Genomic DNA, 24,567 nt, shown 5'->3' on the forward strand with positions numbered 1-24,567 from the left:
AAGCTCTTGGGGAGCTTCTCATCAGGGCCCTGGCATTTGGGGCAGCTGGCCCCAACATAGCAAACCATGGAACTTGAAAATTTACAAGATAATCATTGTGGGAATTTAATGTGTTTGCTTGTTGATGATAAATTCATTGAGCAATTGTTATTCTTAGTCAAAGAAAATCTCAAGACCTCCCAGCAGTGCTTTCTTCGTTTTATTTCTAAGCAAACAAATTACCCCTTAGAAAGCAAGAACCCTATGCAAAAATCATTAGTCAGAAGATTGTTGTTTTGTGTGATAATCATTTTCTTCCTCCTGCGCCTCAGAGAGCAGCATTGTCTACTCCCGCTGGCTACCCTTGGTGTCACTGTGCTCAGGTTTACCAAAAGGGATAAAAGATTTTGGAAATGGTTCCTGGCAGGTATTGTTCAGCTCAGTAAGAAATTCTGGATAATTCCTGGTGAGTAACAGCAATAGCATCATTGTGCCTTTGGATGTGTACATCTAAAATTAATACCAGGCAGCCGCATGCACTCTTCCAAGAAACTTAAGATTCTTCTCCCTGTTCAGACTTTTGCATGCTCTGCTCCAGCAGCCTGAGTGCAAACAGTCACCATGTCTGAGCGGGGAAAATAGGATGACGAGCAAGGCAAGAACATTGTTTTGTGAGCTGGTGGTGAGCTGGCAGCTGGGAGCTGTCAGTCGTGGTCAGGACTCACCAGCCCAGCGCTGCTGCCTGCTGGGAGGGATGAGCGATGTGATGCTCCTCTTCCTTGTGTGGTAGGAAAGGCCACTGGAGACGGGAGCTGTCTGCACAACTCCCTGCTGCACTTAGAGCTGTGGGATCACAAAGTGCTACCTCACAGCGTTTACCTAGATGATACATTGACCAGTTGATTTCTCCAGGTCCTGACCAAATTTTGGCATTTTTTAGCCAGGGCCAGCCTTTCTGCCCTGTGGGTGTTAGCACTATTGGGCAGAGGCCGTTTTTTGTAGGACCTTAATTTTCTCTTGTCCAACATGAGTCAAACCAGTCTTTGGACTGGAGATGGGTTGCAGTAAGGGCGGGCTGGTGCCCTCAGTGGAACCCCTTGAGATGGCAGCTGGTGGGATGTCCCCCGTGCAGGGGTGAGGTAGTGAATGTCTTCAAGTCTCGAGGCCAGAGCAGCTGCAAGCTTCAAAGTTCTGCTGTGTGCCTGGAGCATGTCTGGGGGTGGTGGGTGGTGTGATTTTGTTTAGTGATAGCTAAGACAAGCCCAGACAGATAAATCCAAAGCAAGAGCTTTTCTGAGAACCAGCCATGCTGTCTTGTGGTGTCTCTTGCTGCTTATGTCAAACACCAAATGTTAAAAATGTGGCTACACCTGCAGTTGCCAGTGGAGAGCTTATCCAAGCTGTATCCATTGGTACTTACCTGTAACATTAAATTTATTACAACTCCTTGTAGGGCACACAGAGGGCTGGGAACCACCATCCCATAGCTGCCATCTCTCCTCCTTCCCTCCTCCCCAGCAAAGACAGCAAACCTTAGGCAGAAATAGATCTTTAATGAACTATACAAAAAGTCCTGGTCGCTCCTTCTCCCAGTTCCAATGGGCTCAGCAGAACAGGTGCAAGACTTTGCGGAAGAAGTTCCTGAACTCGGCGTTGAAAACAGTATAAATGATGGGGTTGACGGCACTGTTGACGTAACCCAGCCAAGTGACAGTGCTGGTGACTTGAGTGGGAATGGTGCAGGACTTGCAGAGAGCCCTCGTAATGTGGACCACAAAAAAAGGCGTCCAGCAGAAGAGGAAAGCACCTGCCAGGAGGACATTAAAGAGAGAAAGTGGCGTGTTAAAAAGGGTTTAAGTTAACAAGTGCAGCCTGAGCCAAACAAAAATGGTGAGAGCTCAGAGTGTGTTGGGGGGGTAAGAAAAGCAGCAGATGTGCAGAGCTGGGCTTCCTCCATGACAAAAACTTTTGGACATCTTTCTCATCATAGATGTTGGTGAAGCAAAGTGTAAGCTATGTATCGTTTTGAATTAGCATTTAAGACATCAGGATTCACGCTTACATTGAAGAAAAGGTTGAGTTATAAACAGTGTGCTTATGTTCTTTCCCAAGGGTGATGTTTGTTGATGCTACCCTGGATCAATGGGAGACAGAGCTGCTCTCTGGGTACTTGTTACCTCTCACAGCCTCAGATGGGTTCAGCAGGTCTGCAGCTGCAGCCAGGCTGTTCTGCAGCAGCAAGGGGAGGGTGAGAGCGAACACAAGAGTCCGCATGTGAGGAGAGTGAAGGCATTGCACTGGGAAAGTGGAACAAGAGGGAGGTGGTTTTTACCCTACCCTCACCTCCTGCAGGAATGAAAATTACACAGGCCAGAGTGACAGCTCCTGTCCCTGCACAAACACCCTTGCTCAGGCCATGCAGCTCCGGCCTGGCAGTCTGCAAAAGAACCGGCGTGTGTTTGCCTCGCCAGGTTCAGGCAAGCTCTGCCAGACTGAACCTTGCTGTGGGACAAGGCAGCACGTTTCCCACCCACCCTGTTCCCAGCCATTGCCGACTGTAACTCACCGACGACGACAGGCAGCACCCGCATGGCCTTCCGCTCCCGACCATTGATCTTGGCCCGCTTCCGACTGTGTCCTGGGGGTGGGTACTGGAGGTGCGGGTAGGAGACAGTCTGCACCCCATTGTTCATCACATAGTCCCCAGGCAGGGGGTGGTCAGAGTGAGCGTAAGGGTTGCAGTCGTCTGGCTCCAGTCCAGCCTGCTCCCTCTCGATAAAGGGCGAGGGGTGATAGAGCTTTCTGTTGCCCCCGTATATGCCGCCCCGTAGCTTGGCCTTCCTGGCCTCTTCCCAGCGCTTGAGTCCCTGGAACATGGCGCAGTAGAGCACCAGCATGACGGGGCAAGGGATGAAGAAGGAGCAGATGGAGGAGTACACAATGTAGTTGTCATCCTCCAGCTGGCACAAGCTGGGGTCCCGGTTTGGAACGTTGTTGAGGCCAAATATGACTGGGGATGCCACAGCAAAGGCAAATATCCAGGTGGTGGAGATGAGGATCAACTGCCGCAAGTCGATTTGTCGCCGGTTGTAGTTCAGTGGGACTGAAACAGCAATAAACCTGCCAGCAGAAGGCCCCGGGTGAGTCAGTGGTAACAAAGTGAGTGGTTCCCAAGCTGCTTGCTGCTGTCCTTCCCTGTTCAGTGAGCTCCTTCCCCCCAGATTTGCTTGCACAGCCAAGGCCTGGTCTACAGCCAGTCTCCCCCCTCAGAATAGCACCCAAAGGGACAGCTCTGTCCTAGTCACACAACTGTGCTTTTAGCTTGGCCACAAGGGTACAGATGGGACACAAAGCTGACAACAAGGCAGGATGGCAGCAGAGAGCATCCTCCTTTGGGGGAAACAAGATGCAGCCTCCCTGCGCGGGATCCTTGCAAGGATGTGTGTGGAAGCAGTTTGGAGCCAGGACACAGCTCTCCAGCCAGGCATGCTCCCTCTCTGCTGGCACGAGGAGGAGGAGGAAGGCACTTACCGATCCACGCTGATAGCACAGAGGTTGAAGATGGAGGCCGTGCACAGCATCACGTCCATGGTCATCAGGGCATCGCACAGCACAGTGCTGAGGGACCACACGCCTCCCTGGAACTGAAGGACAAGATCCCTGGGGTCAGCAAGGCCATATCCCACTGCCTTTAAAATGCAGGGAGACAACTTGGGGTCTGGGAGCCTCACGTCTTCCTCCACTCAAATAAAGGGTCTGAAGTCGAGCAGTCCACCCCTCTCAGCATGGTACTCCCCCTTCCAGCTAAACAGTGGTGCAAGAGAATTAGCCCCACGTGAGGCTCACAGCCTCCTTAGGGCTTTGCAGTTCTGCCTGGCTGGAGAATTGAGCTCAGACAATCGGTGTTGCCAAGCAAGTCACTCTGGGCAGAATAACAGATGTAGTGACAGCCCTCAGACTCAAAACCCCCAGACTCATCAAATGTGCCACCCCAAAAATCTCCCCAGCCATGCATCAGTAGCTGCAAGTCACTGAGGAAGCAGGTAGGGGCTCCCCAGCAGTTCACAGAACCTAAAGCTCCTCTTCCTTTTTTTATTTCCGAACTACTCCAATGCCCTGTTTGTAGTTTTTGTGTTACGCGACTGTTGTATTCTGTCATGCTAAGCACAAAGCCAACCTCCCAAGACCACCAGCTTGTAGAACAGGACCATTTCCTCAGCAGTGTGCTGTGAACCTGTATCTTGGAAAATGGGAATGGAAGGAAAATGGGAATGGAAGGAAAAGCTCAAGGAGAACAGAAGTGCATCAGGATTCATTAAACCCTTTCTCAGCACGTGACACCAAATACTTGCCAGACTGTCTTGCACCCAAAGCTGAGAAACTGAATGTCAGATTCCTTTGCTTGCACCAGGACACCTGCCTTTAGGACAAGACCATAAACATAATTTTTATTAAAAAAATATATAATTTTAGTAAAACTGAGAGGGTGGGTACCTTTTTGTCTTTCCCTGTCAGTAAAAGAGAGGCTCAAATCACTTAATTCTCAGCTCAGTCTAAGCCCCTCCACCCCAATTTAGCAGTTTAGAAGAACAGCTCCCTCATTCCCACAAATTAAACTCACATAATCAGGGCTCATGTATATGTGTATATGGATATATATGGATAATAATGCTCTGTCAACCCACACTGCCAGAAGACCAGAAGGCTGTAATTGGTCTGCAAGGACTGAGTCCAAACTAAATCATATTGAAAAAAAAGAATCAGGCACGACAAACTGAGCCTCTTGTATCTGGCATAATGATACCTTAAGCCTGGATGTTATTTCTGCAAGGAGCTGGGCACGAAGCAGTAGTGCTGGCAGAGAACAGGCAGTGGTGTGGGCCAGATAGCCTCAGCAAGAAACACACACAATCTCCTGAAGGAATGGTCTGAGCTGTCAGACTTTTTAAGAAGAAAGCACATATTTCATTTGCCAGGCAAAAAATCCTTTTCCCTGGAGGTTCAGAGAAACCATATTATGAGATGATGGTGTTCTTCTTAGGCATCACCCTGTTTCATCCCTGCTAAGGCAAACCAGGAGCAAAAGATGCTTCCAGGTCTAACGCTGCCCATGCAGCAAGTCTGGCACTTGCACTTGCAGAGCGGCTGAGCACTGAGCACTCTGGAGTTTCCAAGGGGCTGCTTACCCTTTTGCTGAAGGCACGGCGAGGCTCTCTGGTTTTCACTGGGTTGTTTCTCAGCCAGTGGCACAGACTGCACAGCATAAGCCCGAGGACAGAAGGAAGGACAGCAACACCTTCAACTAGCACGGCCACCAAAAACTGCTTGCAGAAATTTGTTTGAGCCACACTCAGTCTCGTCTGGGTGTAAAACCAGCCAATTATTTCAGCATTAAAGCATTTTTAAGTGTAATACAGAGAAAGTGTCAGCTCAAACCTTCTCTGCTCCTTGCCAGCATGTCATTAGTCCCTTGAGTTTGGTCAGCACAGACAGGGAACTGACAGATTTGCTTGCAGGCAAACCAGAAAGTCTCAATGAGCTCTTCCTACTACAGCAGCAGAGAATTTTTCCTACGTTGTGATTGCCAGGCAAACTCTGCAATCCTCTGGGTGCCTCTGCAGAGAGAGGCTGGGGTGAGAACCCCCACTCTCTACTCAACGCGATGTACAAATAGGTGTGATTTTAGCTTGAAAACAAAAGGTTTGGTAGCACTGGCTGCTTGTCATCCTGGATCCAAACAGGTCTTTTAAAAGCAGTTTGCATACCTCAGAGATATTATATACAGTGTTGGAGCACAGCTTGACACTTCCCCCCTTTGCAAAGTCCCAAGGGCATTTTTATATCCATCCATACATGTACGTGTACATAAAAACATTTCTCATACATACAGAATACATACATTCTTTACATACTTACTATATATTAAACAGAATATATAAAGATAAAATTATATATAGCATACATATATTATACTGACATATGAACTATATATTATATATATTGCTATAGTATAGGCAAGATATATGATATACTTAATATATATATTTATATATATGACGAATATATAGTTTTTTAACATTTTACATATATTAATGCAATATATAACTTGTATTTATACATTTTATATTTCACACGTCTCTAGATGTTGTGTGTGTAATATTTGCAATACATGCATCTATACATTAGATTATGAAAATTATTATTACTAATAGATTATAAATAAATAAATATGTATATAAAATGTTCCTGTGAGTTTAGAAAATATTATACAATATATACACCGTGTATATAATCTTATTATGCTATAATATATATATAAAGTATTACTATGGTTTTATATTACTATATGTAATATATATAACTTACTGTATATTTTTATCTCTTCATACATGTGTTACATGTATCTTTTCATATATGTGTGTATATATTTTATATACATAGAAACCCCTGGAGCTTGTGTGTATTTTATCTATATATAAAATGTATATTCATATAATTCATTGATTCATTAAGATATATTGTAGAATGTATTAATTTATCATAATATCATACAATCACAGAACAAGTATATAGAATGTCTATATGATAGAATATATATAGTAATAATAGGGGATGTGCTACATAATAATATGATAAGCACTACCTATGCTTATGAAATACACAGGATATGTGCATGTATGACACAGCACACAGGCAGAGAGGGATGCGGATGAGCTGCTCTGTGCACATGGAAGGACCTCAGCTTGCTGGGGGTGACCTGCAGAGCCCCCCCAGGCAGCCAGCGAGCCGAGGAACACGGCTCCTGCTCCCTTGTTCCTGGATTAGCTCCAAAATCAGCACTTTGGTACCAGAAAACTATTGACTGACTTGGGAAGGCAGCAGTTAAAAACTGGCGGGGAGCCAGAGTGAGCGATTCAGCATCTTGGGAAGAAGAAGAGCAGAATGCCTGTCATGGGGCCAGCAGGGAGGTACCAGGGGCTGGGAGAGGAGTCCGACTGAGGTGCAAATGCAACCTGAGGGGTATCGGCATGAGGTCAAGAACAGAAATAACTCCACTGTATCTCATTCTAAACCAGAAGTTGAGAGAAGGGCTTTTGTTTAGTCTAAGTAACCCAAAAGAAAGCCACCCAGGGAAGCAGCTGTCACATCACAGCACCTGGGGGTACCAGGACTGAGGCTGGAGGGCACACTGGGGGCCTGTCTGCCACCCCCCAGGGCCTGTCTGCCCCCCAGGCCATGGCCCTGAGCAGCTTCATGTGCCCAGGGCTTGCTGCCAGAGGAGTCCTTAGGGCAGTCCATGCTGTTCCACTCCAGGCCCAGGGCTGCTCTCCAGTCTCTTTGTTCTGGGTGCCCTGCCCCAAATTTGCATGGCACCGCACCCAGCGGTTCATTTTGCTGGTGGTTCTCCCCTCCTGCAGCAACCTCCCCTTGCCCTCGGGTGTGAAATCACTCCCAGTTTGGGCCGTGCTGTTTGCGGCAGCAAGGTATGCACCACATCATTACCCCCAGAGTACACAAGCCTTTGCAAAGCGACAATACCCACTGGTCCAAGGAGAAGGAGCAAAAAGCAAGCTCATCAGGTCAGAAACTGCCTGTACTGGGTCCAGGGGCAAAGAATCCTCTTCAATCACAACTAGCAATTATTAGGCACATCTCAGTGGGCACCTGGGATGGAACCGACACTGTCAGTCCTCTTCATAAAATAATAACTACTGCTGGAAAACAGTGGCTTGTTCTTTCTCAAGTTCTGCAAAGTCAAAGTGTCAGCATCATGCAGAACCAGGACAGGAAACCTCAACCCTACAAGGCAACAAGTTCTCCTGCACTTGAGGACTTTGGTATCACTTCATGGCACTTGTTTCTGAACCGGTCTTTGAGACGTCTCTACCTGGTGCTCTGCTAGGAAGAGATTAGGGCTGCAGTTTCCTCAGAGGTCTTCTAGAAGCACAGTCTTTCTAAGTCCAACCAGCACTTTTCTTTCCCTCTTGTTTTTTTGACCATCCACAGTGACCTGAGCAAAACTGATCTTTCTCTATATTCACAGTCCTCCCTGTTCACATTTACAGGAGCAGGCAGCTCTGCGAGGATTAATATCAGGCAGTAGTGATGTCACGCACGGGATTATGATTAGTGGAGCCGTAAAGCCAAAGTACACTCAGAAGAAACTGTTTAGCTATTTTTATATACCCATCTCCTTGAGAGGCAGCTTGAACTTCCAGATGAGGTCTGGATTCAGACCTGCATGTTTCATTCAGGCTTCTCTCTACTGCAGATCAGCCACTCCAAACAGAATTTGGGAGCTGAATCAGGAAACACAACCCTCATTTTTTTTTTGCCAAAAGTTGACCAGGATCCTCACCAGTTCAGATTATGAGGGAGAAAATTTGACTCAGAGCCACAGTGTTCAAAACCCATTTGTGATTTCGGAGAATGAATGGATTCTGCAAAGGACAAGATCCGTCAGGCTGCAGCACCTTCCAAGGACACAGTCTTTGCCGTGAGACTCACGCTGGGCACTCAGAAAGTTGGGAACCAATAGCAAAATGTGCCAAGAACCTCTCTGATGGGTGAGTGACTTTGGATTAGAGGCATAGCTGGCTTTGCTGGGTCATGTGGCTAAGTGGTACCTAATTACAGCAGGTTGCAGAAGATTAGCCCACCAAGGTACACAGTGTAAGGCTTTAGGGATCATAAACAGCTCAAGCCGCCTTTATGTGCTCCAGAGCAACTCTCCTTTTTTTTTTTTTTTTTTTTTTTTTTTCTCCTCTTTCTTTTCTCCATTCTCTGCCCCTCGTTTTCTTTTCCAGAAACACACACATGGTCAGTAGTGCTGGCGCTGAGAAGACACAGCCAGCCAGCTGCAGAGCAAAACATGTTCTACAGGCAAGTCGTCTCCCCTAACAAAACAAAACAAAGCTGCAAATATAGCCCCACAAGGCAGCCTACCTGCTACATCTTTTATAAGCCATCCTCTGCACACCCAAACGGGTGAGGATAGGCACATTAATGACCATGCTCAAAATCTCCAGGCATCGCTCGTTGGAGAAGGTGGAAAACGGTATGTGTGTGGCATGCTTTGCCCTTAGCTCAGCGCTTTGTGGAAGACAAGGAGGGTTTATAGGATGGTGATAATCACCTTCTCTCTGGACACCAGCTGAAGCCCTTTCAAAGCGGTATTCCAGGCACAGACTGCATGCTTCTTTAGCACCAGGAAATTCACATGCAGCCACCGTGTTCGCTTCCAAGGGACTGGTGTCTCACTACAAATGGCACTTAAGTTCTGGATCAACCACCTTGCAGAAAGGAGGAAAAACTCCAACTTCTCTTCATAAAGAATAAAAAGTTATGGAAAAGATTTTATAGGCAGAAGGCAGACTAAAATGCCCTTGCAGGCTGCCTTCCTCGCGGAGGTCATGCTGATGTCCCCGTTCCTAAGTACAGCCAATTTGTAAAGGAAAATCTGCCTTGGTGCATACAAGCCTAATGAGTTCTTACACCACCAGTGCTCCATGAGCCAGGGCAGGGCCAAAGGTTTTGCTCTTTTTTTCCTATGTTAAAAGCACAGCCTGCTAAGAAAGATATGGCACCGATGAGAAGAGCAATAATCCCTGCATGTGGGCAAATCCAGGATCTGATTCAAAAAAAAAAAAAAATCTGAATGCCCACCAGAAGCTGACTCTGGGCTTTTTTATGAGCCAGGTTGGCTGCTGCGTCCTCCAGAAGACAAAATGTAGCCTGCAAAGGGAGAGTAAGGAGAGGAGAGGGACACAAGACAAAGTTGGCCTCACACCTGCAGTAATATCCGTTAAAAAGAAGGTGTAAGTCTGGTTTACCTGAACCGATTTGAAGGTCCTGAAAATAAAATCCTGAGCACTGGTTCATAATTGCTGGCACATATCATACCACATCACCACTATTTCATCCAGGGACTGCACGGCTCAGGTATCACTCAGGCTAGAACATCTATTTCCACAGAAGCTGTAAGATTCCAGGAAAGACTTTAATCTCAGGTGCTATTGCAGACAGGATGACATGCATTTACAGAGAGCCACAGAAAATCTGGAGAACGATAGAGGTCTCCTCTCATCAGAAGCACTGCATCACAGGTGATACCAAGTCAGAAGGACATTAGGTTTTCTCCCTGATAGAATAATAGAATCGAATTTGAAATATTTTACTATGTTTAGCTAGAGAGAAGGAAGACCGGAAACTTTGTATGCCTAATGCTACCTTACTCACTAAAGAATCAGCCTTATCTGTAAGACCATACAGAATTGTAACAGGATTGCGGAAGGTGGGCAAGATAACCTAGGCCTGGAGGACATGCCTGCAAAGAATAGGTGAGGAACTCACGGCATGCAAATCGTTGGATGTGTAAATGACTTAGTTTAGTATGCCCGGCTAAGCTGGAACAACAAGATAAGAAAGAACGAGATGGCCTGAGCATGCACAGGGACTGGGTTCAAGCAGGGAACACAGTGAGGAAGACTACCGAAGACCACCAGGGACCCCCGAACGACCACCAGTGGAAATAAATGCTCACGCATCAGGAACATTTACATATTATAACAAATTACGAAAAGAAGTCATTATTTCTTGGAAATACTTATGTTTTAATTGTACGTAACCCCTGTAGCCTGGACAATTCGGCACGCACATTAGGTGGAGCGATCCCTTGTGCATCCAGCCGGTGCTGCAATTAAAGAATGTCTGACTTCTGAAGCCCCAAAGAGCTTCTTTGACTGACTTTTATGGTATCACAGGCACACATATAATACAATTTGCTGCAGAAGAGCTCTTCCTGCTCCTTTGGTACACTGACACCCTGCAAAGTTTTATGCAGAACAGCGTCATCCTCAGCATGAAAACAGCTGGTCGCTCCATCGCTCTGAGGATCCGCAAGGCCCAGTGCCTGCTGGGGAGAGCCATCTTCCCTGACCTGTAGAGGAGCAGGGTAAACACGCAGATCTGCTAAAACCGTTTCCTCTTTTTCGTAATCAGTTACACGGATCTTACGGGCAAAGATGTTTACGTAACTGTGCCTTACACGGCTCCTGCCAGCAGCTTCCTGGATCAGACCCGTTTCACGGCTCAGGCCCTCGGCGCGGATTAAGGAAAGCGCTGATCAGAGGAAGGCTCACAGTGAGGCAGGTAGGAGGTAGGCTCTGCAGCTGGCTACAGCAGTGGAAGTCGCTCAGCCTGGTGCCTGCCCTAATTGCTGGGAATGTCTCCGAAACTGAAAGGCTGGTTCCTGTCATCCTCACAGAGCCTTTGGGGCAGACAAAGCAGTTAGCACAAAGGCGAGTCTTTGCAGCCACACAGCCACACACTGCAGGTCTCTAGTGGGCAAAGCCCCTCAGAGCTTAACAATATTCTGCAGTACCTCCACACCTCCACACAGCTCTACTTTCTCATGTGTTCTCACTGCCACAGGGGAGCAATAACCCCCATTCTCAGTGCTGTTGCTGCTCCAGGCAGACTCTTGTGTCTTTTCCCGGCTTCCCTTCACACAGAAGCAGGACTTTGCTCCTGGGGAACCATGGACCCCTGGGTGTGCCCCAGGCCACCTCCTTCCCCTTTGCTTCCCATCATCTTTGCTACATTGCCAGCAGATTGCTAGGAGAGCATGACTTCACACTCCCATCAGAAAGACAAGGACGCTGTAAAAGAGCAGTCTGCCTTTCCCATGGCTTTTTACTTTGCCCCATCATACTGCTTACTGAGGCAGAACTCCTGCTGAAGTCAGTACGATTACAAACCCAAAAGCTGTGTTTCCCAAGCAAGCTGGAATTACAAACTCCTTCTGCACATCTGGGCAGTCCTCTGTGTGGTAATTAACACCTGGCAAACACTAGAACATCTCTTTGGTCTGCGTTTGAACAAGTTCAGTGGAAAGTGCTGGACACGTCTGCATCCCCGTGCTATGATCTGGCACACGACTGCACCGATACCCGCACGTTGGCTCTGGCACCACTGCGTAGTAGCTAGAAAGGCAGATGGTGAACAGCACTAATCCACCTCCGCTGCCCTTGGCTTGTCAATCCACCTCCATCCAAAGCAGCACTCCAAAGAGAACCAAGAACGATCAGGGTACAGAAGTGCTTCTGGTTTCCCCTCAAGATGGTGCATTTCTGCAAGAGAGAAACTGGCAGTAACCACTGCCCTGGCAGGAATTCACTTCACATCCACAGTCTCTGGAGCTGCTCAGTTTGGAAATGGATGCTTTAAGCCAGTGGAAAGCTGATGTTTCTTTCTTTCCCCGTCCATAGTGTATTTCTTCATCACATCAGTTTTAACACTCTTGCTCATTACGGCCCCAAGCGTTAACTCGAGCTGTTAAGGTAGGTAAATTTGACAGGACAAATTAGCGAGAAAAGAAATACAATCTGAAGAACTCCCAACAACACAGTCAATACTAGGATGGGGCAGGACTCAGGGGTAAATGTTCATCTCACACAGTGAAGGCTGGTCTATGGGGAGATGGGGCCTGCATCACTCAAGGTGTCCCTGCACACCTGGAGAGAGCCCCACAGCCCCAGTTCAGGGGAATACGCTGACCTCCTGCACCACCAGCCTGTCTCCAAGGGCTGTCTGCTTATTCTTTATGGTATATATGGTATATATTCACCTATCAGTATGGCTGAGGGAGCTTAGCGCAGCAGGGCAATTGGCCAGGAGTGACAGACACATCTCCTGCTCACCGTTATGATGATGCTTTGGTGCTTCTCATAAACTGCTCAGGGGAGGACAGGACTGGAGGAGGTTTGCAGCAGGTGGCCCCATTTCCCTGCCCTTCTGCTCTGGTTCCAGTCAGGACTGCAGTGGTCGTGAAGTGGTACAGAAAAGAAATGGTTGTGACCACACACACCAGGTTCTGCCTTACCCAGCACCTGCCTTCAGCAGGCCTCCAACACTGCAGGGACAAACAAGGGATGCCCGCAGGGAGCAGACACAACTGGGCTCCATACAGCCAAGACCTCTGAATGCTCAGGGTGGACTAGGAGTTCAGCTGTGACATTATGCTGGCTCCTTCAGAAGTATAAAAGGGGTGCATGTGTCAACAAACGCTGCTAATGGGCTGAAATAAGCTTTCTTAACGACTAGTAATAGCACCCAAGACTTCTCCCATTGTGCTCAGGCTTCTGTGAACACCAGTAAAAGATAATCCACATCTCACAGGAAGGAATCCCATCCCCGCTGAAGCTCGTGAGAGATCTGTTGTTTTGAGATGTCAGATGTCACCTCAAAAGTTTTTGAAGAGTTTTTTTAAAACTTCCACCTGTCTTCTAAAGCCCTGACTCAAAGGAATGCTTCCAAAAACCCATCATCTCAGAAGAAAAAGGCACAGGACAGCCAAGCTTCTCCTGCTGAATGAAGGAAGCAGTTCGACTTTATTGTTCTGTTTCTGCTAAGCAAGGAGCAAAAAATCCCCTCTCATCAGGTTCTCACGTTTTCCAATACACCCTCAAAGTCCACCTTTGCTCTGTGAGAAGCTGCAGGGAAGTTTAAAAAAATAAACACAAAAAACCACAAGAAGGAATAGAAGCTGTACTGAACCTTCAGGACTATTCAGGCAACATTTGCAGTGGCTAAATGCAGTAGTACAAAGTGCAAAGTGAAATCAATCTACTTTTAAGCAGCAGTGATCACTACACTTTGTGTCCCTTGTGCTGCCTGCCCGGGTCACTGTCCTTTCCTCATTAACAAGCGGATGTTCCCCCTTTGTGTCACCCTTCATGACAAGTGACACATCTGCATTTACACACGCAGATTGAGCAGCTGATTCTGATCTACAGTTTTCACATCAGCCTCTGAGAAAAATGAAAATTTGTCCCCCGGCACTAACACAACAGCTCCTCCGACTTTTCCTTACCATATTTCACAACAAAATGAGCTGCAAATCCCCCCAAGCAGGAGATGCCCCGTTGCCTGCTCCAGGAGGCTGCACATCCATGCCCATTTGGCACCTTCCACGGCCACTCTGCGTGCGATTGTGGGTTGGCAGTGGCTGCTACAGGAGCACAGACCCTGCTGCGTGCTCTGTGTTCTGCCTGAGCACCCAGAAATCGTCCGTGGTACCCAAGGAAGCTCCCACAAGGCTCGTGCCCAGCAGGAAGCACTTTTACCAGTACGCAAGGATATGTCAACCAGCATTTTATGTATGCCAGCAAAGCCCAAGCCTGCAGGCTGAAGGAAACCACACTGGTGTCTGCCTGCCCACAGATTCATGAACAGGAGGCACGGTGAAACAACAGGAAGAGCAATGGAAAAAAAAAAAAAAAAAAAAAAAAGAATTCCAATTAGCAAGAAGAAGCAGAGAAGAATGATAGAGACAGAGGCTTTTTAACCACCAAAACTGAGACAAGGGAGAAGCAAATGACCAAAACCAAGCAGCATGGCAGGGCTCCTCTGAGTGCAGGGGAAAGAGAGAGGGGAATCTACTGCTCCTGTCCGACACTGGTTCTTCCTAGGGTTCCCCAGCTGAACCTGTCCCTCTGGAAGTCGTCTGTCTCCAGAGAGGTCACAATGTCCTGCCAAATCCTAGGACCAGGTAGAGGCTAAAAGCATCCTAAGCTCTAATCTGCCGCCTTCCTTGCTTAAGAAAATACAGACCCAACCCGGTCAGGCACTGAGCAGCAGCCCTGGCGTGGAGAGGAGAGGAAGCACTAAGGCTTGAACTCTGCGGGTATGATTCTGTGTTAACCTTCACAGATGGAGCCCCACGCTGCCTCGCTCCTGGGGCTTCCCCATGGCACTCCTGAGTGACACTTTAGCCACCACCTTACAAACTATGTGTCAAATCAAAACCCAACCATGTGTCAAACCAAAAAATGCGAGGTCAGGTCTGACTGACCCACCCTCAGGGGCTGCCCACCTTCACTGCGTCCTGGCTCTCCCCACATCGGGAAAGGTCTCCTCTGTCCTCCACACCACCGGCCACCACAAGGCCAGGGGCACAACACCCGCTACTTTGGTCTGTGGGTGCTGTCCTCCGTTCACCTCTGGGTGCTGCAGGGACGGAGCTGCAGGCTGTGGCAAGCCTGGTCCGACAGATGCCCCATCTCAGATCATCGATCCTGAGGCAGCACAAATTTATCTCCCTAACGGAGAGAGATGCAAAACCACTCTGCCTCAGGAGCACGTGAATTGCACATCCCTGCCCCTCGCTCCCGCTTTTCTTTCCCTCAGCTGCCGCAGTTTTGGAGGCGGACAGGTTTCAGGGGTGGCTGAAGGCCCAACTCAACGCCTCCCACCAAAGCCACTTTGGTGGGGCGATCCCATCCCTAAAAATGTCCCTAAAAAGGCAGCTTCCCCTACTCAGCCTGTCTCAGCAACCTCCTTCCTCTCCCTTCTCACCCAGCCCTGCTCACCTCGCACCAGGCGGAGCACAGCAGAGGAGCTGAGCTCTCTGTCCCTTCCCAAACACCTGCTGATGGCAAAACGGGACGTGCACGCTGCGGCGGCTCCCCAGAGCTGCCGACCACCCCGGGACATTTGCACTGGGGTTTTCCAGCCCGGCAGGACGAGGGGAGCCACCAAGTTGTGCCGAACAGCGATGCCACCGGGGCCACCAGCGAGAAGCCGCCGTGTCTTATGCATCTCTGTTCGGAAAAGGGAGAACAATTTGGGCTGCTGGGGATCGATGCCCTGAGATGAGGAGGGATCAAAAGCGACACACGCAGCCCGGCGGGGAGCGGGCAGGGTGCCCGCTGAGGGGTGCGTGGCCATCCCAAAGCGAAGGGAGCTGGGGGGCACAAACCCACCGAGGGGCTCCAGCCCCGACCCCCGCTCTCTCGCCGCCCCCCAGGACCTCCGCTCAGCCCGCAGCCCCCTCGCAGGGCTCGCCGCGACCCCCACGACCCCCCCGGGCGGCCTCACCTCGGAGTACACGAAGAGGGGCAGGACGAGGAGGGCCAGCAGCAGGTCGGCGACGGCGAGGCTGACGATGAAGTAGTTGGTGGTGGTCTTGAGCGCCCGCTCGGTGCAGACGCTGAGGCACACCAGCCCGTTGCCGCCGACGATGAGGAGGATGAGGACGATGCCCAGCACCAGGGCGGCGACGTTGTGGCCTCCCGGAGGCGGCGGCGGAGGCTCGCTGCCGTTCCCCGGGGCGCTGCCGTTCCCCATGGCGCCGCGGCGCTGCCCCGGCAGCCGGGCTCATGGAGCCGCCGGCCTCACGGAGCTGCCCGGCCCCGGGGCGAAGCCGGGGGAGGCCGGGGGAGGCTCGGCAGAGCCGGCCCCAAACTTTGCGAGGAGCGGGGAGGAGCCTCCCGGAGGCAGCCCCGGCACCAAGCGGGTCAGCGGGCGGCTTAGCGGCAGGGGGCGGGCTGCCCGTGTCCCCCCCCTTCTGCCCGTGTCCCCTCCCCGTGTCCGTGTCCCCCTCCTTCTGCCCGTGTCCCCTCCCCGCAGGGCACCCGCAGCTTTTGGGGAGGCTGGAGGGAGGCTGGAGTCGGGGGGAGGCCCCCCAGCTATTGCTGTAGTTGGGGTGCCTGGCCGGAGATCCGCTGGGGGAGGCTCCTTCTCCCCCGGGGTTTTGAGCTGGAGGAAAAGGCCAAGTCTTCGGTGACACCGCTGAGATTTCGTCTTCGATCAGCCGCCCCCTCGCCTGCACAGCATCGCTCGGTCGGTGTGAGTTTCCCCGGGCTTCCCACCCCAAAGCTCCGGGAGCGGAGCTGGAGCAAGGCAACGTGCCCTTCAGAGCGAAAAACGGCAAGAAAACGAATTTAAAAGACTTTGCGGCGGCACGTTATGGTGAGGCAGAGTAGAAAAAAATAAAAAACAAGGTCCGTATGTTGAGCATAATGTTTTCCTCGGTATGAGGCTGACCACTTTTATATGTCTCTGAAACAGCGGAGGCACTGGCCCCACGAGCACTGCACTGCAAATGCTGTGGCAGACCAAAGCACCCTCGGATCGGTCAGACCTTGACGAAGCTACACCGTAGGGAAACAAACAGCAAGTTTCAGAGTAAGAGGTTGTTTCAAGTCAGCCTGACCTGAAGGTATTTTCCCCAGGAGATTCAAAGCAATAGTATGAAAGGTAATTCGAGAAATCAGTGCTGTTAGCTTGGATCCCCGAGAGCAGTTGGAGGACTGTGGAGACTATAACCATCCGGAAAATGGCAAACTGCTTCTTTTTAAATGGAGAGGGACAAGAAACCAGGGACTAAAGAGTAATCTGTGTTGCTTCAAGTAATAGAGCTTGTTCCATGCTAGAACTAGGAGGGAAATAATGAAATATCACGTATCTCAGCTTTAGCTCTGCTGCAATCTCACATGGCATTGTCTTAAGCAATGAAAGGGGGAAGACTAGCTGAAATTATGGATTGGGTGAATAACAGGTTGGAAAACTGTATTCTGAGGTCTGTGCAGAATCTGGTAATGTTTAGAATTTGCATAATTGACCTGAGTGAGTGTCCAGAGAGCCCACTAATTAAATTTGAAGATACTGCCAAGACAGGTGAGGCTGCGAGCATCTTGGAGCACAGGATGAGAATTCAAAATGTTATGTTGCAAAAAACATCTGGCAAATGCAGGATGCAATTCAAAAGGAATTTTGCATCTGTCCTGTGCTTGGTCAGGAATAATCAGCTGCAGAAATGCAGGATTTGAGGCAATAACCAGATGGAGAGTAGGTGTAGGAGCAAAGGTGCTGTAGCAGGTTGTAAGCTGCACATGGGGACTAGGATGTCTTATTGTAAATGAAAGAAGCTAAAGCTCTCCTGGAATAATGCTGTTGGAGATGTACCTGTGCACCTGCAGCTTCAGGCAGCTTTCATTCTGCCAGCCACACTCAGAGTCACTTTTCACAATACTTGTCATAATTGTGCCAGCTAAAATAACAGACAGAGATTAAGCAGGGGTTGAGGTGATGTTTCTCACTCCCTAGGATGGACACCTCCTGACTGCAATGCTGGAAGCAGCAAGGTAGACACCACAGGCAGACACCACACATGTTCATCTCGGATACCAACAACTGTGCATTTTTACTGTTTTATGCATCACTGCATTCACCCCTGTGCTGACAAACAAGCTCAGTGTAGTCCTGCAGAGATGGTGCTGGAGGATGGGGGAGGTTGGGGGGAGCTGTGACCCCCAGTTCCTAGCCCAGATGGTTTGGGAGATGTGGGACCTGATCCAGACTCAGTGGGCACCTTTCCAGCCATGCCACCAAACCTCAGATCAGATGTTTGGGGTGAACTAACCAGTCAGTTCTGCTTGGTGTTTGTGGCAGGCAGTAGGAAGAGAAGTATAATTTATACCATGTGGAGAGTGGGAACTGCTTTATTGCCAGCTTTTTATAAGACAAGAAGATTCTTAGAGCTGTTTATAGATACCAGTACATTACCTGCTCCAGATATCGGTTTTATCTGATCTATTAACAGGCTGGCAGAAGAAATCCTCTCTCCAGTGTCTGCCCCCACCGATTCCCTTCACTCTTATTTGGAGAAGGACACAATTAATCCTCAGCATGTGAAGCATAGAAAAGCCAGAGCCCGTTTACCATGAATGGGGACCTGGACCTCGGTACCATCCTTTCCCTGCGGCTAACAGCAGTTAATCCTGCAGTCTGTTTCACCCAGCTGCCTTGGGTTTCACAATTTCATACATGGGTAGGAGAAAATTACTTTGGTTTAAGTACTTAGCTGGCAATCTGTCTTGCCATGTTGTCTCCAGAGGTGTGACTTCCAGGTTCTTTCTAAAGTTCACAAGAATGCCATCAGCTTCGTAGCTGCTGAGCTGTGCTGCCTGTGTCCTGTCCCCGGAGCAGGTGTGCCATCCTCACACTGCTCCCAGTACCCGTGGGTATGTCTACTCCCCTCCTTCTGCCAGCTGACCCAGCTTTGATGTGAACTCAAATCAGTGAACAAAGCTCTGTCCTGCAAAGACCAAACAAAGCTCCAGCAGCGGTGGGTACTTCCACGCCGTCCCGTCTGCCTGTAGTCCCCCGTCCCTTTGGGAACAGTTCAGGGCTCAGGTGGGCACAAGCAGGGCTGCGAATCTGTCAGGTTAAGAAGATATACATCATCCAGTGCAGTGAACTGGGACAAAACTACCCCGTCAGAACTTCTTAAACCCACATGTCCTGGCAGAGGGAGTTTGCATCAGCTCAGTGGTTTGTATCTGCTGATCACAGCTTTTCTGCTCTGCTGGTCGGATCCTAAGACCTGAGTGCTGGCGCACGTGCTGCTGCTGTAGCCTTCACTCAGCGAGGAGTGGGTACAGTGGGACCACTTTTACTAGAGCTCTTGTGCTCCAAAACATCAACCCAAACTAGCCAAAGGCAGCTTTGAAGCGCATTAATGAAACTGCACCGAACTCCTGTGTGGACAGAATGCCCTTAATTTATTTATGTTTAAACAAGCTGAGCAGCAAAGGGATCAGGATTGAGTTGTGACTGCAGGCCTCCTGCCTTCCCACAGGGATTAATACCATTTATCTAATCTCCTTTAACAGTCAATTTATATTAATTATCTTGATTTTCCCTGTGGGTTAGCGCAGAATGCCTCTTAACTCTCAGCGTGGAAACCCTTATTCCAGACTAGCGGTACTTTAATCCCAGACCAGTTTAATCCTGGAGTGGATTAAACTAATGTGAAAGAAGGCTTTTGACTTCCAAAAAAGAGCAGCCACGCAAAGCACTAATTAGGACGGCTCTCCCATTGCAAACTCCCAGGCTGCAGTGATCCTTGCTCACTGCCACTACGTCCTGCGGTTCCCCTGTGTTCGCTGCTGTCGCTCAGCTGGGATGTTTGAGCAACGGACAATGAGTGTTTAAGAGCAGCTTTGAAGAGAGTTTCTGGTGCAATCAGTGGTCTGAAGAATCCTTTCTTGCTTGGATGTGCAGCTGGCAGAGCGTCCTGGTTCACCAGTCACACTGTGACATCCTGCTGGCTCAGGGCAGGGCTTGGGGAGGTTGTGAAAGTCACCCACAGCCACTTCTTGTGACATCAAAAACATTTTATTTTGTCCTAAGCAGGTGCTGTGAAGGACACAAGGGGTGAACAGCAGCACTTTCTGCCAGCAGGGCACCTCAGTCTCAAATAAGTCTGGTGCCCAAGCCAAACCATCAAAGAAACATCTGCCTATGTAGGCTCCTTCCCCTGTGCCAGGAATAGATTATCTGATAAACTCATTTCAAATATGGGGCAACGAGGCTCTGGCACTCAGCATTTCGCAGGACCTTCAGTGCCATGCATCTGCAACCACAGCCTGTGGCATGCAAAGACTTGGCTCGACTTGCCACCCAAAAGCCTCCCACTTCTGCCTGGGATCAGCAGCACCAGGAAAGCACCCATTTCTTGCACAGGATGACAAAATAGTGGAAGATCTGCCTTTCTGATATGTTTTGAGGTGAATGAGTAGTGCGGTCAGCTTTCAGGAAAGGGGCTGCTGCGGTGGAGCTGGTCCCTGACATCTAGTCAAGGAGGCAGAAGAAGTCCTCCAGAGACTTCCCAGGATGAGTTGATAGAGGATTTGGTTTTTAGCCAATTCAAAGGACCAGAAAGGTTGCAAAGTGAGACATCTGTCAGAGTCTCCCAAAAGACACAGAACTTTTATCACCGTAGTTTTTCACACTGAATTTTTAAATAGAAAAGGAGAACAAAATTACCTGCCAAAGTTTCAGCACAGATGTGCCTAAACTCAGCTATTGAATAGTGCCCTGATAGCCAGGCAACAGATCACTGGGGCTATCTGCAGGATCAGAACAAAGGGAGGAAAATAAAGAGCTTTTATGGCCAGTCCTGTTCCTTTTACTTGACATATTTAGCTGAGCAATTCTCTGTGAAAGTATCATCCACAGCAAAGCCGTCCTGCTTTACAATCCGCCTGTAATGCATTTCCAAGAAAAGAGACGGAGGCAGCATCCTGCCTTTCGGGTTAACCCTTGCAGGAAAGGGAAGAGGATGGCAGGGCTCTCTTGGTTCCCAGGCTCACTGAGTCCCCGTTCAAGAAGCTGCAGGGATTTATGTACACACTTAATAGATCTTTTGACATTCACCGTTCTGGCAAGTTATGATAAATCCATGTAAGATGTAAAATCTCATGCATTTTTAATGGTGATTAGCTTTGGGAATGAAACTACAGAGAAAACGGCTGGCTTTGCTGTCTCTTTTAGCTTGTAATCACACCAAGATGTTTTTGTGGGTGCCTGGTTTCAGACTAAGCCATATAATTGATCTCATGTGGGGGTAGAGTGGTGAAATACAAGGGCTTGTGTCACAGGACAAATCAAATGAATATACCCCAAGAGTCTCTCCTGCTTTTAAAACTTCAATGAGCTTATTGGAGCCACTCATTAAGAAAAACCTCCTGGGGAGGCTGCAAGGTAAGAGGCATGCCTCTGAGCAGCAAGAACCTCTAAGTGCACCTCCTTCCTCCCTTATCTCACACAGCCTGTTCCCTTCCACCTGGACAGGACAGCCTTCCAGGTCCGTGACAGTGGCCGTAGAGGGACAGAGCCAAAATGTCCACGTGGCTGTGTGGCTGTCAGGATCCGCCCTGCTCATTGCTGACACCACACACCTGGAACAGCTGGGCCAGACCTGCCAGCCAGGACGCAGAGCGTGTCATCCTTGTAATTAAAATTAATTCCCTAGAGTGCTTTCTCCTCTTCCCCAGACATAGCAAACAGCTGGAGGCTGAGATTATGGATGCTTATGCCAATTAGAGCTGTGATAAGTCCAGATGCATGGGGAGCATTAGTGTGCAGCTCTGCAGTGGAGAGACAGTCCTTGGATCTCCTCCGTGTCAAGGTACGAGGGAGCTTCCAGATGAGCAGAGCGATGCCAGGACAAATGCCAGGACAGGCAGAGCAGCCCTGGGGAAGAAGCCACCCAGCCGTGTCCCTGCAGCGGTGTGTGCTGTCCCATCCACGCATCCCACACTGCGGATTTGACCTGGGGACAGGCAGTGTGTGCTCACTTCATCAGGCCTCGAGGAGGTTTGGAAGAAGCATCATAGGATGTAAAAAAAGGTAGCAAATGACTGTCAGGGGGAGCTGCTTGCCTTTACGGGTCTTTAGAAAGTTCTTTGTGCTTCCTTGGTGACAGCCATGATGTGCACATAGGTTGGGAAAGCAGCTTCCCTCTTCCTCTCAAAATGACACCATCCCCTGAACCTGGGTTTTGCTTTTCTGGGTCACAGTGCCAGCCCCAGTAAAACCAACCTTTGTTTCCCGATGTTTTGTCCAGCTTCAAGCAGGGGGAAAGATTTACTTGCAGGAGGGAAGTGCTTCAATGCAGCCCTTCCAAATTCAAGGCTGTCTCCTGCTTGCTGCAGATATGCCTGGAGAGGGGAGCAGCTCCTGCAGGATGAGCCTGGCTCAGCCTCTGCGTCCCGGGGCAGAGCATCTCTAGGGGGGCAGACTCACACCCCCAAGGGACCCTTTGGGTTAGCAGCAAGCCCTGCTCTGGAGCAGGTGGATAAGGGATGTTCTGGCTTGCTTTCAAAGCACCTCTATTATCCCATCCCGTGGAGAACCAAGGCACTCACCAGCACCCAAGGTGGGTACTCACCTGCCAGCTGGTTATTTTTCCTCTCCATCCTCTCATTTCTTAGCAAAATGTTTTAAAGGTTTGGGTTTTTTCCAGTGTGAGAAGAGTGCCTCATGTTTTCTTTTGAAAGAGCCAGGTTTTGCTGCAGATTTCACCCAAGGGTTTGGCTCGAGGCAGACACGACCTTGATACAAATGGCTGAGGTCTGCTGTAGCAGAGCCCAGAGCTCCCAGCACAAAGTGTTTGCTCTCCTTGCCTGTGGGTAGAGCTGCCAATGGTGGAGATAACTAGCATGTCCAGCACCTTCCAGACTTCAGAGCAAATGGGCACAGTTTCAGGAATGTGATATTTTTAATGAGTGATTACCTCTTGCCCCCCAAATTTTAAATTTGTTTCTAGATGGGTGCAAATCCAGAAGGCTGCCATATGTTACAGCAAAGCACAACGCATCTCTGACCTCTGCTGCCCTGTTGAACAAAACAGAGGAGAGAAATAAGCAATATAAGGGAATCCAAGAGCAGCTCAGCAGGTGAGTACTATATAAGCAAATAGACAGAGAGGAGCACCCATCCCTCACCTCCCCAGAGGTACAGCAGCGAGAGATGTCTCTGCTGGTGGCTCCTGGATCCAGGCACCTTCTTTGCTTAGAGCAATTTGCCCCTTGTTCAATCACATGCTGCTGTGGGAGGATCTGTAGCCACAAGGAAGGGGTTCTCCCATTCAGGGCTGGGACTTGAACGGATCCCGGATATTTTGTTGCACTGGGCATAGGGAGGTGCATGTTTCCTGCTCAAGGAGGGAGCCCTTTAGGGATTGCTGTGGACCATTTACACACACAGAGGCACTGGGAAGCCACCAACACAGAAAGGAAACATGGCATTCCCCTCTGTTTTGTGCACTGCTAAGCACAAGCCACCAAAAGGGACCATGAGGGTCAGTTTCTGTGACATGGATTTATTCCAAGACAGGGAACAATCCCTACTCTGTTCAGGATCTTGGAATAACTGAGTTCACCTTGGGGCTTGGGAGCAGGGTGGGTATTTTTCTGAGGTCTCACTTAGCCGTATGAAACTGTAACTTTCCTTCTCCCTTCACTTCTCAAGCCCACCTCCATCTGCCCCTGCCCCTGCTCCCACCCCACCCCATTCTTCCTTTTTTTGCAGCCAAAATTACAGATCAGGTGGTAAAGATTAAAACCACTCCTGAAACCATCCTGTGCAAGAAAGGAGCATTTGGAAAGCTAAATCCCCCAATCCCCTTATTCCAATTAGTGTCCTTTCTCTAACAGATTTGGAGGTGGTTCAAGAAAATGACTCCAATCTGCTCTCAGTAGATAGCAGCAGCGTGGTCAGCTCCTTGCCATGGGAGTAGGCTCACCTGGAAACATAAAAGAGAAAATTTTCACTACACACATGGGCTCACACATACACATACTAAAAAAAAAAAACAGAATGGGGGAGGTAGAAGTTCCTGAACACCCTGTAAGCTGATTAAAGGGTATTTTACTTTTACGTAGGGAGGATTTAGCCATGCAGTTCCTAGTACCATCTGACCTCAATAAACTCCCATGCCATCAGCAGATGCCACCATTGGATGGTGTCACAGCCTGTGCCAGGGCTCCTTGAAGGAAGGCTGCACCTAGACACCTTCAGGACTTGTGATGTCATTGCTGGATATGTGCAGTGGGTGAGATGGTCTTTGGCAAAATTTTCAACCTGTTTTGATCCCAGTGCACTCAGCCTTCTCAAGGCCACATATCTCAGAGCAGTGCAGAGGCTGGAGGAGCATTTGGGAATGTATGTTTTGGCCAAGCAAGGTGTATCCATGAAGAAAAACAGCCCCAGCAGATCCTGAGTTGCTGCAGTAACACATCTGGGGTCTGGGTGGTGGACAAGCAGGCATGAATGCTACCTTGTAAGTGCTGTCCTGGATAAACGGCAACCCCAAAGGCTGGATAGGCTTTCCCCACCCAAGGCAGTGGCTACAACACCCACACGACAATAACAGCATTTATCCAACGTATTCTTAATGATCACTGGAGATGCACCCACATTGCTCCTCCAGCTAGAAAGTCTTTCCTATATCGATTT

General features: G+C 49.2%; 1 protein-coding gene across 3 annotated transcripts; it reads right to left on the reverse strand.

Annotated features, from left to right (window-relative positions):
• Positions 1-1,512: 1,512 nt before the first annotated feature.
• DRD4 (dopamine receptor D4) lies at positions 1,513-18,848 on the reverse strand. 3 transcript variants are annotated; one of them, XM_035326654.1, is made up of 5 exons: positions 18,328-18,848; positions 15,859-16,672; positions 3,511-3,623; positions 2,546-3,099; positions 1,584-1,786 (listed from the first exon to the last, which is right to left on the reverse strand). In XM_035326654.1, the coding sequence occupies exons 2-5, from the start codon at positions 16,105-16,107 to the stop codon at positions 1,584-1,586; spliced, it is 1,119 nt and encodes a 372-aa protein (XP_035182545.1). In that variant the 5' UTR covers positions 16,108-16,672; positions 18,328-18,848. The 3 variants fall into 3 exon arrangements, with proteins under 3 accessions (XP_035182547.1, XP_035182545.1, XP_035182546.1); XM_035326655.1 differs by lacking the exon at positions 18,328-18,848 and adding an exon at positions 16,976-17,158; XM_035326656.1 differs by lacking the exon at positions 18,328-18,848 and having other exon boundaries at positions 1,513-1,786; positions 15,859-16,107.
• Positions 18,849-24,567: the final 5,719 nt, after the last annotated feature.

The sequence above is a fragment of the Oxyura jamaicensis genome, chromosome 5, assembly GCF_011077185.1.
Source record: "Oxyura jamaicensis isolate SHBP4307 breed ruddy duck chromosome 5, BPBGC_Ojam_1.0, whole genome shotgun sequence".
NCBI lineage: Eukaryota > Metazoa > Chordata > Aves > Anseriformes > Anatidae > Oxyura > Oxyura jamaicensis.